The 16,014-nt window shown below is 35.7% G+C and overlaps 1 protein-coding gene and 1 long non-coding RNA gene across 2 annotated transcripts in view; one reads left to right on the forward strand and one right to left on the reverse strand.

Moving 5' to 3' along the window:
* Positions 1–4,487, reverse strand: part of LOC123536334 (leucine-rich repeat-containing protein 74B-like) — a 196,006-nt gene extending 191,519 nt beyond the window's left edge. Inside the window, exon 1 of the mRNA XM_045319445.2 lies at positions 4,260–4,487. Coding sequence (XP_045175380.1) covers positions 4,260–4,297 — 38 coding nt within the window. The 5' untranslated portion in view covers positions 4,298–4,487. The remainder of the gene's footprint in view (positions 1–4,259) is intronic.
* Positions 4,488–8,764: 4,277 nt separating this feature from the next.
* LOC128555235 (uncharacterized) lies at positions 8,765–9,948 on the forward strand. Its single transcript, XR_008369904.1, has 2 exons — positions 8,765–9,260; positions 9,653–9,948. It is a non-coding gene; the product is annotated as an uncharacterized LOC128555235 (long non-coding RNA).
* The last annotated feature ends 6,066 nt before the right edge of the window (positions 9,949–16,014 follow it).

A 16,014-nucleotide genomic window follows, 5' to 3' on the forward strand; every position in this document is an offset into this window, starting at 1 on the left:
AGAAGGTGAAAGTAAGAAGTCAAGAAGTCTATATAAGAAGTTTATATTTCTAACTTCCTGACTTCCGACTTCCAACTGCCGCACTTCTGACTGCCAACTTTCCCTCTTTGGAAGTCGGAAGTAAGAAGTGTGGAAGTTGGAAGTAAGAAGTCAGGAAATTGGAAGTCAGAAGTGAGGAAGTTAGAAGTCAAAAGTGCAAAAGTTAGAAGGAGGAAGTAAGAAGTCAAGAAGTCGGAAGTAAGAAGTGTGGAAGTTGGAAATCAGAAGTCGAAAGTCGGGAAGTTAAAAGTCAGAAGTGCGGAAGTCAGAAGTGTGGAAGTTAGAAGTAGGAAGTCAAGAAGTTGGAAGTGAAAAGTGCAAAAGTTAGAAGTCAGAAGTGGGAAGTACGGAAATCAATTGTCCCTCCATACTTCGCCCCATATATCAAACGATTTTCCTTGTTTTCCCTTAATTCATACATGCAACTTTTCTGCGCGAATTAATCAGTCGAACTGAAATTTGTTACTGATCTAACATGCAGTATGCATCATTGGTTATGTTAATTTGATTTTGAAGATAGGATGACCAATTATATGCATTGCTTTCCCAATTGATGTGATAAACTTGTACATGCTCTTGTGGGAAGTTTTAATAACAGCGGTATAGGTGGGACCCTAATTAACAACTTGTCCGTATGATTTACTGATGACCTAAATGCACACACAAAGGGCCTTAATATATATAAATAAGATGTCGTGCGCACGAGATAAGATGTTGATCGCTCAAGATAATATGTTGATCGCTCGAGATAAGATGTTGATCGCTCGAGATAATATGTTGATCGCTCAAGATAATATGTTGATCGCTCGAGATAAGATGTTGATCGCTCGAGATAAGATGTTGATCGCTCAAGATAAGATGTCGTGCGCACGAAATAAGATGTTGATCGCTCGAGATAATATGTTGATCGCTCGAGATAATATGTTGATCGCTCAAGATAATACGTTGATCGATCGAGATAATATGTTGATCGCTCAAGATAAGATGTTGATCGCTCGAGATAAGATGTTGATCGCTCAAGATAAGATGTCGTGCGCACGAAATAAGATGCTGATCGCTCGAGATAAGATGTTGATCGCTCACGATAATATGTTGATCGCTCAAGATAAGATGTCGTGCGCACGAAATAAGATGTTGATCGCTCGAGATAAGATGTTGATCGCTCAAGATAATATGTTGATCGCTCGAGATAAGATGTTGATCGCTCAAGATAAGATGTTGTGCGCACGAGATAATATGTTGATCGCTCGAGATAAGATGTCGTGCGCACGAAATAAGATGTTGATCGCTCAGGATAAGATGTCGTGCGCACGAGATATTTTTAATCTTAAAAAAAATAACATATGTCCTAAACATACCACCGTACAAAACAGCCCCGCCACGCGATTTATTAATCCGAGTGCGTTCTTTTATTGGCATTGATGACCAAAGGCATTAATGTATATCACATCAAAGCCATCTTATTTGCCTTAGTAACTTTTATGATTCGCTCTAATTAAGGGACACTCTCGAAATTAAGTTACGGTCTTGATTACCCAGGTGACTTATGTTTTATTATGTCATTTGCATAATAGTTACGCAATGATTTCCGGTATATCACTAAAACAGCAACTTCAGTGACATGGAGCCGCGACCCCAAAGTATGTAGATGTCATTCAAGGCGGAGAAAAATATATATTAATAACAACTATTTGAAGTTGTAGGAAAAATAGATATAATGAAAAAATATGAAATTGTTGTGGACCACTAAAATACACATAAAACACTAAATATCAATAAAATCTTATAACGATCGGCGCTCAGACCTATTACCTTTCAAATGAAATATGAAAAAAATATAAACTTTGATTTGGACAATAATATTTCTAACTTGACAACTAGAAGAGTGCTGTAAAAAAAATTATAAATCAGTTTGAAAGTGTTGAATAAAATCTGTAAGAAGATCCACAGAATGCAACCAAGCAAATTAATAGCAGACTAGGTTGTTTGATTGAGTCTGATGAGAGGTTATCGACCCGACACTTAAGCGACACGACAAAACATCTACCCGATCAAACATTGGGGAAAAAACATCGACAGAATATAGACACATATCGATAAACACCGACAGTTCCACATCTGATTGATCGGGTGTACGGTTGTGTTCCATATAAATTCTTTTGTCGTTGTCGTCCGCTGCAGTCTCCAATAGGTTCCAAGAGCTATATTCATAGACAATACTCCAACACCACTCATTCAGTAAACTCAAATAAATTGCCTAATAGCGGTCACGTCTTTACTCAGGAAAGATTCCATTTGTATTCTTAAAGGTGAGTGACAGTCGAGTCAACTCCCAAGAGTGAGTGAATGTTGAGGGAGGTCCTGGGGACCCTTGAGTGTTTCTCAAGGTGTCATAATGTAAGTTTAGATGATAAATTTACAATATTTAATTAATTTGAAGGTAAGGTAACAGTTTCATGTTAAAGCGAAAGTTCATATTTGTGCAAGGTGTTTTGGAAAAAATATATTATGTTCTTTTTTAATACAACATGTTGAGGACGACGAAAACGTAAAAATACCCAACAAATTAAAAGACTGCTTAATTAATAAAAACAGTTAAAATAGATATAGGAAATCAAATATACATCTACGAAATCAAGCTTAACGGGGCTCATCAGTCACTTTCAGAAACACGCCTCGTAGTAACAAATATTTACATTTCACAAGCCTAGATATCGGTTATTTTAATAATTCATACTGAAAAATATAAACAATCCGTCAAATTAAATGTCATGAAGAACCTATAATTATCAAATCTCATTGTTTAAATGACAATGGAAACATTTATTTTATAAAAAGATATATTTATTAGTTTATTTGAGTCTCTTTCATTTACATTTACATAAATATAGATATAAAAGACAATAAAACTACATGTAAATGACCATTCATATAGATGAATTATAAGAGTCTAAATAAATATCATATCACAATGTTACTATACAATAAGATATGAGCCGCGCCATGAGAAAACCAACATAGTGCGTTTGCTGTCTGGTCAGGATCCATGCTGTTCGCTTTCAAAGCCTATTGCAATTAGAGAAACTATTAGCGAACAGTATGGATCATGACCAGACTGCGCCGATGTGTGGGTTGGTCTGGATCTATGCTGGTCGCAAACGCACTATGTTGCTTTTCTCATGGTGCGGCTCAATTATGTTTTTAGTAATTGAAATTTTAAAAAATATGCGGACTGGCATTCGGGAAACACCAACAATTAATGACAGAGTTAAAAATTTAGTTGTTTAAATAAATTTCAATTTCAGCGAAAATTAAACTCTATATTTCTAGCTATAAATTAAATTCTGCTAATGCAGATGGGTAGACTGGCTGATGGACGGACGAACGGACGGAAGGATGTATTATAAAACAAATAGACGAACGGATGAACAATACAGACGAGCAATAAGATGACAACTTCCAAATACAAAAATAATGATCAGCACTTTTGCAGTCATATAATCCGTTATAATCCTCTAAATCCACTGTGTACAATGAAACCATTACTCGAGCTGTCCTTCCGAAAGTTAAGATTGAGTGGAATTTATGAATATGACTTTCGACTTCCACTCACACTCCCGCAAGGTCTACTCGAGGTCTACTTGAGTGATACTTACCCAAGTTTTAGTCAAATGTGAGTTTGAGTAACGACTATGAATATAGCCCTTAGTATCTCTAGATCGATCTTTGTTATAAATGAATTGAAAAAAAAAAATGAAATAAGATATGGTTAGACTTAGGACTCGAATCCATAATCCAGGCAGGTAAACGTGTTGTCTACAAAGGTACCTGCACCTGCGACATTATGTATATACGCGATAGTTTTATCGCCATTTATGTTCAAACACCAAAAAATAATTTACGGAAATATACGTAATATGTGTGCCAGGCCAATATTTACGGACAATATATGACCTTTTATTATATTGCACGTTTAATGACATCGGATTATCGATCGACAACTTTAGTTAGTCCGCGACAGGTGGTCGACACGACATTTCGACCAACTGTCTTTCGGTATGTAGTTGGATCGATGTTCATCGTGTCGGTCCTCTGTCTTGTCGATGTAAGCGGAATTCTATTACAGAGATGTTGAATCGACTCAAGTAATACAAAGTCTACAGGTTAAGACAATAGAATGTAACTTCGTAACACTATAAATAAAATAAAATGAGACTTACTCAAACTCTCGGACAATCCTCAGTGTAAAATCACTCATGTTTTCTTTTGTTAAGCAACCATTTTAATTACTAACTTCATTGAACTTCTATATAGCTGTGATCACTCTACGCTTCTATGCCTCCTCTCGCTTGATTTTTATAAACGAAAATAAATTATTTATTTACCAAAGAATAAAGAACATAATAAAATATGTATTTTAAAAACCAAGAGAAAAGAAATCAAAGACGTAGTAACTTGAATGGCGATAAGATTTTCAAATGCAAGCATTTATCTAAATGTCGGTTTCAGATAATCAATTAAAATGTATTGAATGGTCTATGGTGTGCAAACATATACAGTCTATTTGAAAAGCTTTCATTTGTATAATAAAGCGAGATGACAAATTGCAACTGATATCAGTAAAAGAAATAATGTTTGTTTATGCGTTCTGATTTAGACATTCGGAAGGATTTTAAACATCCGGAGATATCTACTAAAAAAATACATGAGAACGGATCAATAATTTATCTGAAAAAAAAACAGAAACAATCAAAGCACTGAGAGGACTAATGTGGGCAGCGGTTGAAAGCTTCTGGTTATGTGCATGAACAGTTAGCTTAAGTTTGGTGATTCTAGTTAAACTACTTTTGATTAATAAGCATTTTCAACCTTTCTTTTACCAAATCAAGGGGTAAAACTCTGCTTTTACTCTGTCAAAGGGATAAAATAATACATGAGCAAAGCTCATGTGCTTATTGAAAATTTTGTGAGGTTTGGTTAATTTTGCTGAAAATCTTTTTTGAATTATAAGCATTTTTTAACAAATCAATGGGAAACACCCTGCTTTTACTGGAACAAGGGGAATAGCAGTAAATGTGAGCAAAGGACATGGACTAATTGATAATTATGTGATGTTTGGAGATTCTAGTTATAACAAGAGCTTGTAGAACACTTGCATGAATTAACTGACAAGGAACGGAAATCATTTGGTCACTGCCTACTGGACATTTAACGTATTGATCTTAAATCAATAATCATGGGTCATTTACCAGTCTTAAATGACCTTCGTATCAAATGTGATCTTAGACCAATTTGCAAAGCTAATCTAGTTTTCTGGCAAAAAAGTTCTATTGTCAGTGTGGTATTGACCTTTGATCTACTGAACTCAAAATCGGGGTCATTTGCTGGTCATGACAAATCTCCCGATCTCATGATCCTAGGCCCAAGCGTGCTCCAGTTATCATCAGGAAACTGATTTGTCTACAGACCGACCAACATCCATCATCAAACATTAATATTTACAATATACCCCTCCTCCTTCGAATGAGGGCAATTAAATTTCAAATTAGAAGATGCCCATGTCTCCCTAGTCCCCCAATGCATAGTCGTAATAGGCAAGAAGTCAATAGAGGATAGGAGCGAAAGACAAAGAGACACTAATGTTTGGCTGCAATAGAGATCATCTACTTGGCATGTCCAATCACCCTATGAAGTTACAAAATTCTGGGCCAAATGGTTCCCAAGTAAACCGTTTTCCACGTTCAGGCCCCTGTGACCTTGATCTTTGATCGAGTTAGTCCAAAATCAACAGGGGTCATCTACTTTGCATGTCCAGTCATCCTATGAAGTTTCAACATTCTGAGTCAAGTGATTCTCAAGTTATTGATCCAGAACGAGTTTTTCTATCTTCATGCCTCTGTGACCTTTCCCTTCAGTCAAGTGACCCCAGAACGTTAAGGGTCATCGTCTTTGTAATTCCTATCATCGTGATTGAAGGTTCTGGGTCAAGTGATTCTAAAGTTATTGGTTGGAAACTGTTTTCAAAGTTCTGGTTCCTGTGACCTTAACTTTTGATCAAGTGATTCAAAAATCAATAGGGGTCATCTACTCTACATGTCCAATCATCCTAAGAAGTTTCAACATTCTGAGTCAAGTGATCCTCAAGTTACATATCAGAAACGGGTTTCCATGTTCAGGCCCGTGTGACATTGACAGGTGATTTTTTTTATTTTATTTTTTTTTTCAAATGATATCTCATCTTGGTTAAAACAGGCTTTGAATATATTATACATAAATTACATAGATAAAAAACACTTCAGAATAGTTCTTAAACTAAAATCAACCATAAAAGAATATTTACAATGAAATTAAATGTTTCATTCAATTTTAAAACAACAAAAGGAACTACTACTATCTCCAATATCAGCACACATCATGATCTTCGGCTTGCATTCAGTCATTTTTCAGCTGTAGATTAATATAATATGCCTCATAATCATGAAAATATGCATGTTTTAGTATTAATTTTGTTATAATCATGGAGTCCATTCAACATATGTGTAATAAAGTTCTGCTTAAGCCGGTGCTAGGGGGCGTAAGAGGTGTTGCACATTTCATTACCTCTCATGAACAGACTCAATCAAACCGAGTCTGCTATTATTCTTCTTGATTGCATTCTATGCTTCCAAAGGATCGTTTACGAATTTTATTGTTCAAATTCAAATATTGAAAATTGAAATTTTTCTAACTTAGTTTGAATGATCTCAAATGATTTCATTGCAGTCTTCCGAATCCCGCTATTGTATAATTATCCGAGAAGAAATCGTACGCCAGAACGCGAATATTTGGGAACGAAAACACCGCAAATCTACCGGCGATTAAAAGGCAAATTTGTTAAAAATAATGTTTCTTAATTATACCCTTTAATGATATGTCAATCACAAACACCAGCTGGAATGTAATATTAAATCAAACTGAAGTGCATACGTTCGTATTTTCGGGAAACAGGTACGAATTTTTCGCCCCCTCCGTTACGGCTGCAATTATTTTCCTAAGTCGTGCAAATAAAAATTATTTACATAAATATTATGAAAGGCTCGTATTTTTCTCTATGAAAAATAAATAGGATTACACCTCTTCTGTTGATTTCATGCAATATATCTTTCCATAAGCCAATTTCTATGCTACAAAGTTCAACGGATACACGGTTGCAATTTTATCCGAAAATAGAACGCACACCGTGCTAGTTAGATGTTTTCTGATCATGTGACCAAAACAAGCTCTTTGGTGTTGTTATAATAATAAAATTTCGATTATCTTTTCTAGCAGGAACTGAGTTTTAATTTAAAACGTTTACAAAAGACGCAACTTGGTTTTAATACCGATTATAGATCTACGCGGATGGTGCTGAATATACTATACTATTTTTGTAGGTTATTTATAGTTTATTTTGGTTACGTGATGAAGAATTGTTTTGGTCATGTGATCAAAGCAATCATGATCATTTTCATATGCGTTGTTTTTGTTATAAAATATAGATTACGACAAATTTGTACTTAAGCAGTGCATTTTTTGATAAAGTTGAATATCAGAAGCTTTCTCAGAAGCTTTCTGAAAGTTAAACAGACTTGAATTACGTAAAATTTATGGAGGACATGGAACTACTTGTTCTTCGGTTTCGGATAAGCGTTTTGACCGTAAATTTGTGGTATGGTAAATCTGTGGTCACACTTCGCTGTCCACAAAAACTGCTGTACGTTTACAACGAGACATTTTATTATACTGAACGTTGGCTGTTCGCCTTTGTGTGTTGTTTTACTAGATTATAATCCAGAGCAAAACTTGCAACAAGAAATTCTTAATACTTTGAATTCAATAGATTGTAATGATGAAGAACTATTAAGAGTGCCGTACAATGTAAGAACTCCACAATTTTATGTTCTTCCCAAAATTCACAAAGAACATAATAATGAATTGCCATTAGGTTTTCCGGGCAGACCTATTGCATCAGGTTGTAACTCAATAACTGAAAATATTTCTGCATATCTTGATGGAATTTTAAAACCTCACATGGAAAATTTACCTTCTTACATTAGGGACTCTGCAGACTTTATTACTAAACTCAAAGCAGTCCCGAAGTTAAAGGACAATGCTTTTTTAGTAACTCTTGATGTAAGTTCACTTTACAGCAATATTCCTCATGCAGATGGTATTGACGCTTGTAAATTTTTCTTGCAACAGAATGGTAATACCAAAAGCAAGCTTTCTATTGAATCTATTTGTGACTTGATAAATTTGGTTTTAACAAAAAATCATTTTCAGTTTGATGGAGAAAACTTTCGGCAAAATTCATGGTACTGCTATGGGTACGAAAATGGCTCCAAGTTATGCTTCAGTTTTTATGGGCAAGCTTGAATCAGATTTTTTACAAACTTGTCAATATAAACCTCTTATGTGGTTTAGATTTTTGGATGATATTTTTTTTATCTGGGAGCACAGTTTTGATAAGCTTCAGTCGTTCATAGAAAATTTAAATAGTCATCATCCGAGCATAAAGTTTACCAGTAGCATCTCTAGGTAAACAGTAACCTTTTTGGATGTTGAGATATATAAGAATGATGGCGGTATTATTTGTACAAAAGTTCACGAAAAACAAACTAATAGCCACCAGTATGTAGAATTTTCTTCTTCTCATCCTCATGTCTTGTAAAAGGAGTATTCCTTTAAGTCAGGCAAAGCGTCTTACTTCAGATGATAATTCTTTTGTACAGGAACTGGAGAAATTAAAAACTTTTTTTATCAAAAGAAATTATCCCATGTCGATAATTGATAAGTGTTTTGATAAAATAAAGTCAATGTCTATGGATGATGCACTAATTAGTAGTAAAACAGATGGCACTTCTAATAACATAATTCCTTTTGTATGTACATACAATCCATCTCTACCTAACATTGGGGAGGTTTTGAATAAGTACTGGAATTTATTACAACTTTCTAATAGGCAGAGTGTTCAGTACCTTTCTAAATTCAAGCCTATTGTTGCTTACAAGAGACCTACTAGTTTAAATGATATTCTGGTTCATTCTTCTTTTACAAGACCTAGTAGGTATGGTCAAATTTCTAAATGTAATAGAGCTCGCTGCTCACATTGTTCAACTATAAATGAATCTAAATTTTTTACATCTTCTGCAACTTTGAAAAACTACAGTATTAGAAAGAGTCTTTCATGTAGTTCCAAAAATGTAATTTTTGTTATCACATGTAAAAGGTGTAATTTTCAGTATGTTGGACGGACCAACCAGATGTGCTCTAAACGCATGAATAGTCATCGTTTTGATATAAACCATTATCCCGAATCTTTGACTAATGTTTCTGAACATTTTAATTCCAACCTTCACACAATTGATGACTTTTCATTCATGTCCATAGAACACATAAATGGTGATTGGAAACGTCTTCTGAGGGAGACTTACTGGATGCATGAGTTAGACACAGTTTATCCAAATGGAATGAACTCAAAATATTTATACTAATAATTAATTTAAGATTTTTAATCTTTATGTTCTACATTTCTTACATTTTTCTCTGTATAATCAGTCAATTCTATAGACTACTTTTGATATATAAAATACAGTAATAAGCATTATAAATGTTCAAGTTTTTTCCAGACTTTTAATATCCTTTTTGCTATCTGCATTTTCTCTGGAAATAATGTATCTTCATAGATCCTTTACATTGTGCATTTCTGTATAATATGTATAATGTTTTTGAATGTTAAATTACGCCATGCTGTTGCATACGTTTTGACGTCGTTGTTATGACGTCATGCTCCACATGACGTCATCAACGTTATTGCTTGTAAACATTATACCCCTGATGAAGGCATTAAAAGCCGAAACTAGTTGGAAATAAATTAAAAACCAGTTTGAAGTTGTTCTTCCATTTTCAATTGTATAGAAATAAATCTGTAACTTTAACATATAACATTTTGCAAAAGTAACAAAGAGCACTGTCTCTGAAAATTTGCTTGCATTTTTTTGGCGAGGTTAATTGAGGAACATTGAACGAAGAGAGTGTTTCAACTTTTAATAAAATGAAAATGCCCGAAACAAATTTTCATGTTAAAAAATCTATATATATTTATATCTTTCTATACTAAAAACAACTTAAAATAAAGGCATGTAACAAGTCCGTTCACTTGTCAAAGTTTGGTACAGTGTAGTTATTTAAATTGGCAGGGGCCAGTTTTGTATTGTTGCTCGGATACGTTTTTTTACTGAATTAGGTAGATGCATTTTAAGACGAGTAATTGTTGATGCTTGATTCGATTTTCCTAGCTCCGTGTAGACGGTCAGGAATAAAATCTTACCTGAGGTAACGGAAGTCAGACGAAATGGAAACGGGCATCCATCCATCTAGATTCAGCTCAAATTTGCGGAAACGGTAAACGGTTATGAGACACTTTTCTTACCACCATTATTTTCGTCTGGTCACATGCTTTAAAAACTTAGGTCTGTCATTTGCAGATAATACGGTACAGGTCGTGCAAGGTGTGTATTTTGGGCCGTTTCTGCTTCAAAATTGGTGTCGGGAAACCAGAGTTTTACTCGTTTTTATTACAAAACAGGATGAAAATGACATGATGAAGTGCTAAATATATGCATAACGTCCGCTCTACACTACCTTGATATTTCCCAAAACTGGATTTTTGTGCCCCCCCACTCCCATGAGAGGTGGGGGCATATAGATTTGGTCTTGTCCGTGCGTGCGTCTGTCCGAAGTTCGTGACGCGCCTAGCTCAAAAAGTATTTGATATAAATTGATGAAACCTTGCATGAATCTTTATCATGATATGAACTTGCGCACCTCCTATTTTTTCGTCATGGCCCCTGAAATAGTCAATTGCACATTTTCACCTTGTGACATGTCTAGTTCAAAAAGTATTTGATGTAGATTCATAAAACCTTACATGAGTCTTTATCACGATATGAACTTGCGCACCTCCTATTTTTCATCTGGGTCTGCCCCCTATTTTCAGAGTTATGGCAACTGAAATAGTCTAAAATGCACATTTTCACCTTGTGAAGCACCTAGCTCAAAAGGTATTCAATATAAATTTATTCAACCTTGCATTAGTGTTTATCATGATATGAACTTGCGCACCTCCTATTTTGCATCTAGGTCAGCCCCCTATATCCAGAGTTATGGCCCCTTAAATAGTCTAAAATGCACATTTTCACCTTGTGACGCGCCTCACTGAAAAAGTATTTAATATAAATTGATCTAACCTTGCATGAGTCTTTATCATGATATGAACTTGAGCACCTCCTATTTTTTGTCTGCCTCTGTCCCCTATATTCAGAGTTATGGCCCCTGAAATAATCAAAAATGCACATTTTCACCTTGTGACGCGCCTCACTGAAAAAGTATTTAATATATTGCATGAGTCTTTATCATGATATGAACTTGCGCACCTCCTATTTTGTGTCTGCCTCCACCCCCTATATTCAGAGTTATGGCCCCTGAAATAGTCAAAAAATGCACATTTTCACCTTGTGATGCACCTAGCTCAAAACGTATATGATATAAATGGATGAAAACTTGCATGAGTCTTTATCATGATATAAACTTGCATACCACCTATTTTTTGGCTGGCTCCTTTCCCTAATTTTGAAGTTATGGCCCCTGAAATAGTAAAAACATTATAATAATGTTACCTTGCACACTTGGCATTCTTCTTGAGAATCTTAGCGCTTATTACAGAGTTATGGCCCTTGAAATAGCCAAAATAGTGGATTTTTTGTTTGTGATGCTCGTAGCTCAAAAAGTATATGGCCTAGAATAATTATTTTGTTGTTGTTGTTGTTGTTGGATTTAACGTCGCACCGACACATGATAGGTCATATGGCGACTTTCCAGCTTTAATGGTGGAGGAAGACCCCAGGTGCCCCTCCGTGCATTATTTCATCACGAGCGGACACCTGGGTAGAACCACCGACCTTCCGTAAGCCAGCTTGATGGCTTCCTCACATCTAGAATAATTAATCCTTTTCATAAAATGTTTGTTTAGGTTATGCCCCATTAAGACTGCAAAAAAATTGAATTATTTCCCCTTATTTGTGAGAAATGTACCAGTTTGGGGCACAATCCTGTGTCCTACAGACACATTCTTGTTATGATTTTTTTCGCACTGGTATCAACGCAGATTTGTAGAAATTTTCAAATTTACTTTCCTGTTTTAGCAAAAACTTCTTTCACAGCCGTTAGTTAGTGGGTCGCTTAAAAATAAGAATAAATAAGAAGTACATATTTTATTATATTGAAAGGTCAGCGTTAGCTCAGCGTACTTTGCATATTGTATTACGATTCATATTATATATGTTCTTACCGTTTCAGCAACAGAGAATGGTTAAAACACGTCACGGATGAGATATTTTAGTATTACTGTAAAGTAGGTATCAACATTTTATACTCAATATGTGAAAATAAGGGATCTGTTTTGACTAATTACAATGTTGTGAATGGCTCTAATTAGTGTCAGGTGATCGAAACAATAGAAATTCTTACGGGCCTTCGACGTTTTACCGCCTCGATAGCTTAGTGGTAGAGCGTCCACTTCGAGTGCGGGAGGTCGTTGGTTCGATCCCCGGCCGCCTCATACCAGAAACGTGAAAAATAGTACCAGTATCTCCCTTGCTTGGCGCTCAGCATTAAAGGGGAAACTGACTGTCGAGAGTGATTAATACAAGTTGTAAAATCTGTTTTACAATCGACATAAAATAAATTAGTACTAGTATAAACTAACAGTGTTTTAGTTTATGAGTTGTAAACTACAGTATAGAAGAGCCTTTTTAAGAAAATCGAACTGGAAGCAGACCCGAATCCAGGGCCGGGCCCCGGGGTCTGTGCCCCTGCCGACTCAGTTGCCTGAGAAGTGACCTATACTCATCAAGTTACACCCAACAATTTTGGCAAAGGGATATTATTTACTCCAAATTTAGACCAAAGAATAAACCAGAGGCAACCATTTCATACTTATAATAATTTTTTTCCCCTGACCCCACTAAAATGAGGGGAATACCCCCTCCTGTACCTCAAAATTTAGAACAAACAATGCACCATAGGCCACAATGTCATACCTATATTTCAAAATTTCCAGGAAGAGTCTCCCTGATCCCCCGAACACGAGCGGAGGACTCCCTCCCGTAACTACCCCTCTCGGCGCTATGCACCTCGCCGGTGACACCTTAATTCTAAACTGTGCCCCCCTCCCGCTACACCCTCCAATCGAATATTTCTGGACCGGGCCTGGGAAAGTAGAAATAATAGCAAACTTTTTAATTAGGACATGAGTCATTTTCCACCTATCAAATTTTGTCATTAGTTTTCATGATGTGTCAGGATTAGTTTTATCTCTCAATTCTTCATATGCATTGTTTTTGCAAGTATGTTGGTAGTACATTTTGTAACATAACAATAAATTTCACAACAATATTTGTGCTAGAAATTGTTTTGTTGAGCACATTGAAGTCACATAATAATGTCTATTGTAACTAATTGTTTAGCTTGCAAAATTAACACGACCGTATGCGTATCATTATAAACCATCTGCAATACAGTCTTATACCTAGTTTCCAATTTACAAGTCCTGAATCTTGTGCTCTCCCAGTTGCGAAATCCGATGACAAAAAAAGCAAAATTTGCCAAGTCTCAAATCGTTGCAGAAAATTCCTGCAAATCTGCTACACGGTTTCTTACTCCGGTAACACTGTTAAATCTGAAAAAAGCTCAAATATATGTGCCATCTGTACTGTTTTTAGCTCACCTGTCACAAAGTGACAAGGTGAGCTTTTGTGATCGAGCGGCGTCCGTCGTCCGTGCGTCCGTCCGTAAACTTTTGCTTGTGACCACTCTAGAGGTCACATTTTTCATGGGATCTTTATGAAAGTTGGTCAGAATGTTCATCTTGATGATATCTAGGCCAGGTTTGAAACTGGGTCACGTGCGGTCCAAAACTAGGTCAGTAGGTTTAAAAATAGAGAAACCTTGTGACCTCTCTAGAGGCCATACTTTTCAATGGATCTTCAAGAAAGTTAGGCAGAATGTTCATCTTGATGATATCTAAGTCAATTTTGAAACTGGGTTACGTGCAATCAAAATCTAGGTCAGTAGATCTAAAAATAGAAAAACCTTGTGACCTCTCTAGATGCCATATTTTTCACGGGATCTGTATGAAAGTTGGTCTGAATGTTTATCTTGATAATATCTAGGTCAAGTTTGAAACTGAGTCAACTGCGCTTAAAAACTAGGTCAGTAGGTCTAAAAATAGAAAAACCTTTTGACCTCTCTAGAGGCCTTATTTTCCATGGATATTCATGAAAATTGGTCAGAATATTTACCTTGATGATATCTAGGTTAAGTTCGAAACTGGATTAAGTGCGGTCAGAAACTAGGTCAGTAGGTTTAAAAATAGAAAAACCTTGTGACCTCTCTAGAGGCCATATTTTTCATGAGATCTTCATGAAAATTGGTGAAAATATTTATCTTGATGATATCTAGGTCAAGTTCAAAACTGGGTCATGTGCCTTTAAAAACTAGGCCATTAGGTCAAATAATAGAAAAACCTTGTGACCTCTCTAGAGGCCATATTTTTCAATGGATCTTCATGAAAATTGGTCAGAATGTTCATCTTGATGATTTCTAGTTTAAGTTCAAAACTAGTTCAGGTGCCTTCAAAAACTAGGTCAGTAGGTCAAATAATAGACAAACCTTGTGACCTCTCTAGAGGCGATATTTTTCATGGGATCTGTATGAAAGTTGGTCTGATTATTCATCTTGATGATATCTAGGTCAAGTTCGAAACTGGGTTATGTGCGCTCCAAAACTAGGTCAGTAGGTCTAAAAATAGAAAAGCCTTGTGACCTCCCTAGAGGCCATATTTTTCAATGGATCTTCATGAAAATTGGTCAGAATGTTCACCTTGATGATATCTAGGTCAAGTTCGAAACTGGATCAACTGCGGTCCAGAACTAGGTCAGTAGGTCTAAAAAAATCACCTTGTGACCTCCCTAGTGGCCATATCTTTTTTATTATTGGCAGTAGGGAAAAACCGAGACCACTTTTCTGTGGTACAACATGGATGGTACCTCCAATTTTTAGGTGCATTTTGACATATTTGTACCTTGTAAGAATTTTTTTCTTTTTGGTTAAATTTCTTCCCTTTGTTGTTCCTGTCCTTTGGACTTAGATATTTTTTCTGAGGACTTAGATGTATCTTTAATTTCTTCCCTTTGTTGTTCCTGTCTTTTGGGCTCCATGTATGAAACTACTGGCCTGATTTGAAAATAATTTTATTTGAAGTAACTTTAAGAAAATTTCAACTATATTTGCTCATAATTCTTTTGATTGATCTTGATTATGATTTTTTGACCTTCTTGTCCTTAAGTGCAATGATAACAGGTGAGTGATATAGGGCCATTATGACCCTCTTGTTTCTCTATTTCAATTTTCTTGAGGCCCCTGACAAAATGACTGCTGCACTTTAAGCTAGCTCAACATAAGCTTGTATCACTACGACATAATTTCAAGATCAAGGCTACTAAACTAATTTACACTCAATAGCTGAAACTCGATTCTTCTCAATGAAACTTCTGTTCTAGCAATTAACATTACTTTAAAATACAAATACGTACTTCAATCTATAAATTGCTTCAAATTTGTAAATTTGATCCCCGGCCAATTAGACACTAATAGCTGAAATCTGTTTACTGCCTCCTGAATTACAGTCACAGCTGGATCCCAGTTTAACGCATTATACTATATGCAGTTGTTAATTGTTTAAGACTTCTACAAAAAATAGCACCAACCAGAACGCATTTCTATTGAGTATTACTGCTGGCGAGCAATTGATCATTGAGCAGAGCGGACGCAGTGGTCCAGTGGTAACACTGTGTAACCAGAGATCGTGAGTTCGAGCCCCAGATCCTCCAACAAAAA

This window comes from Mercenaria mercenaria, chromosome 1 (genome assembly GCF_021730395.1).
Source record: "Mercenaria mercenaria strain notata chromosome 1, MADL_Memer_1, whole genome shotgun sequence".
NCBI classification, from domain to species: Eukaryota; Metazoa; Mollusca; class Bivalvia; order Venerida; family Veneridae; genus Mercenaria; species Mercenaria mercenaria.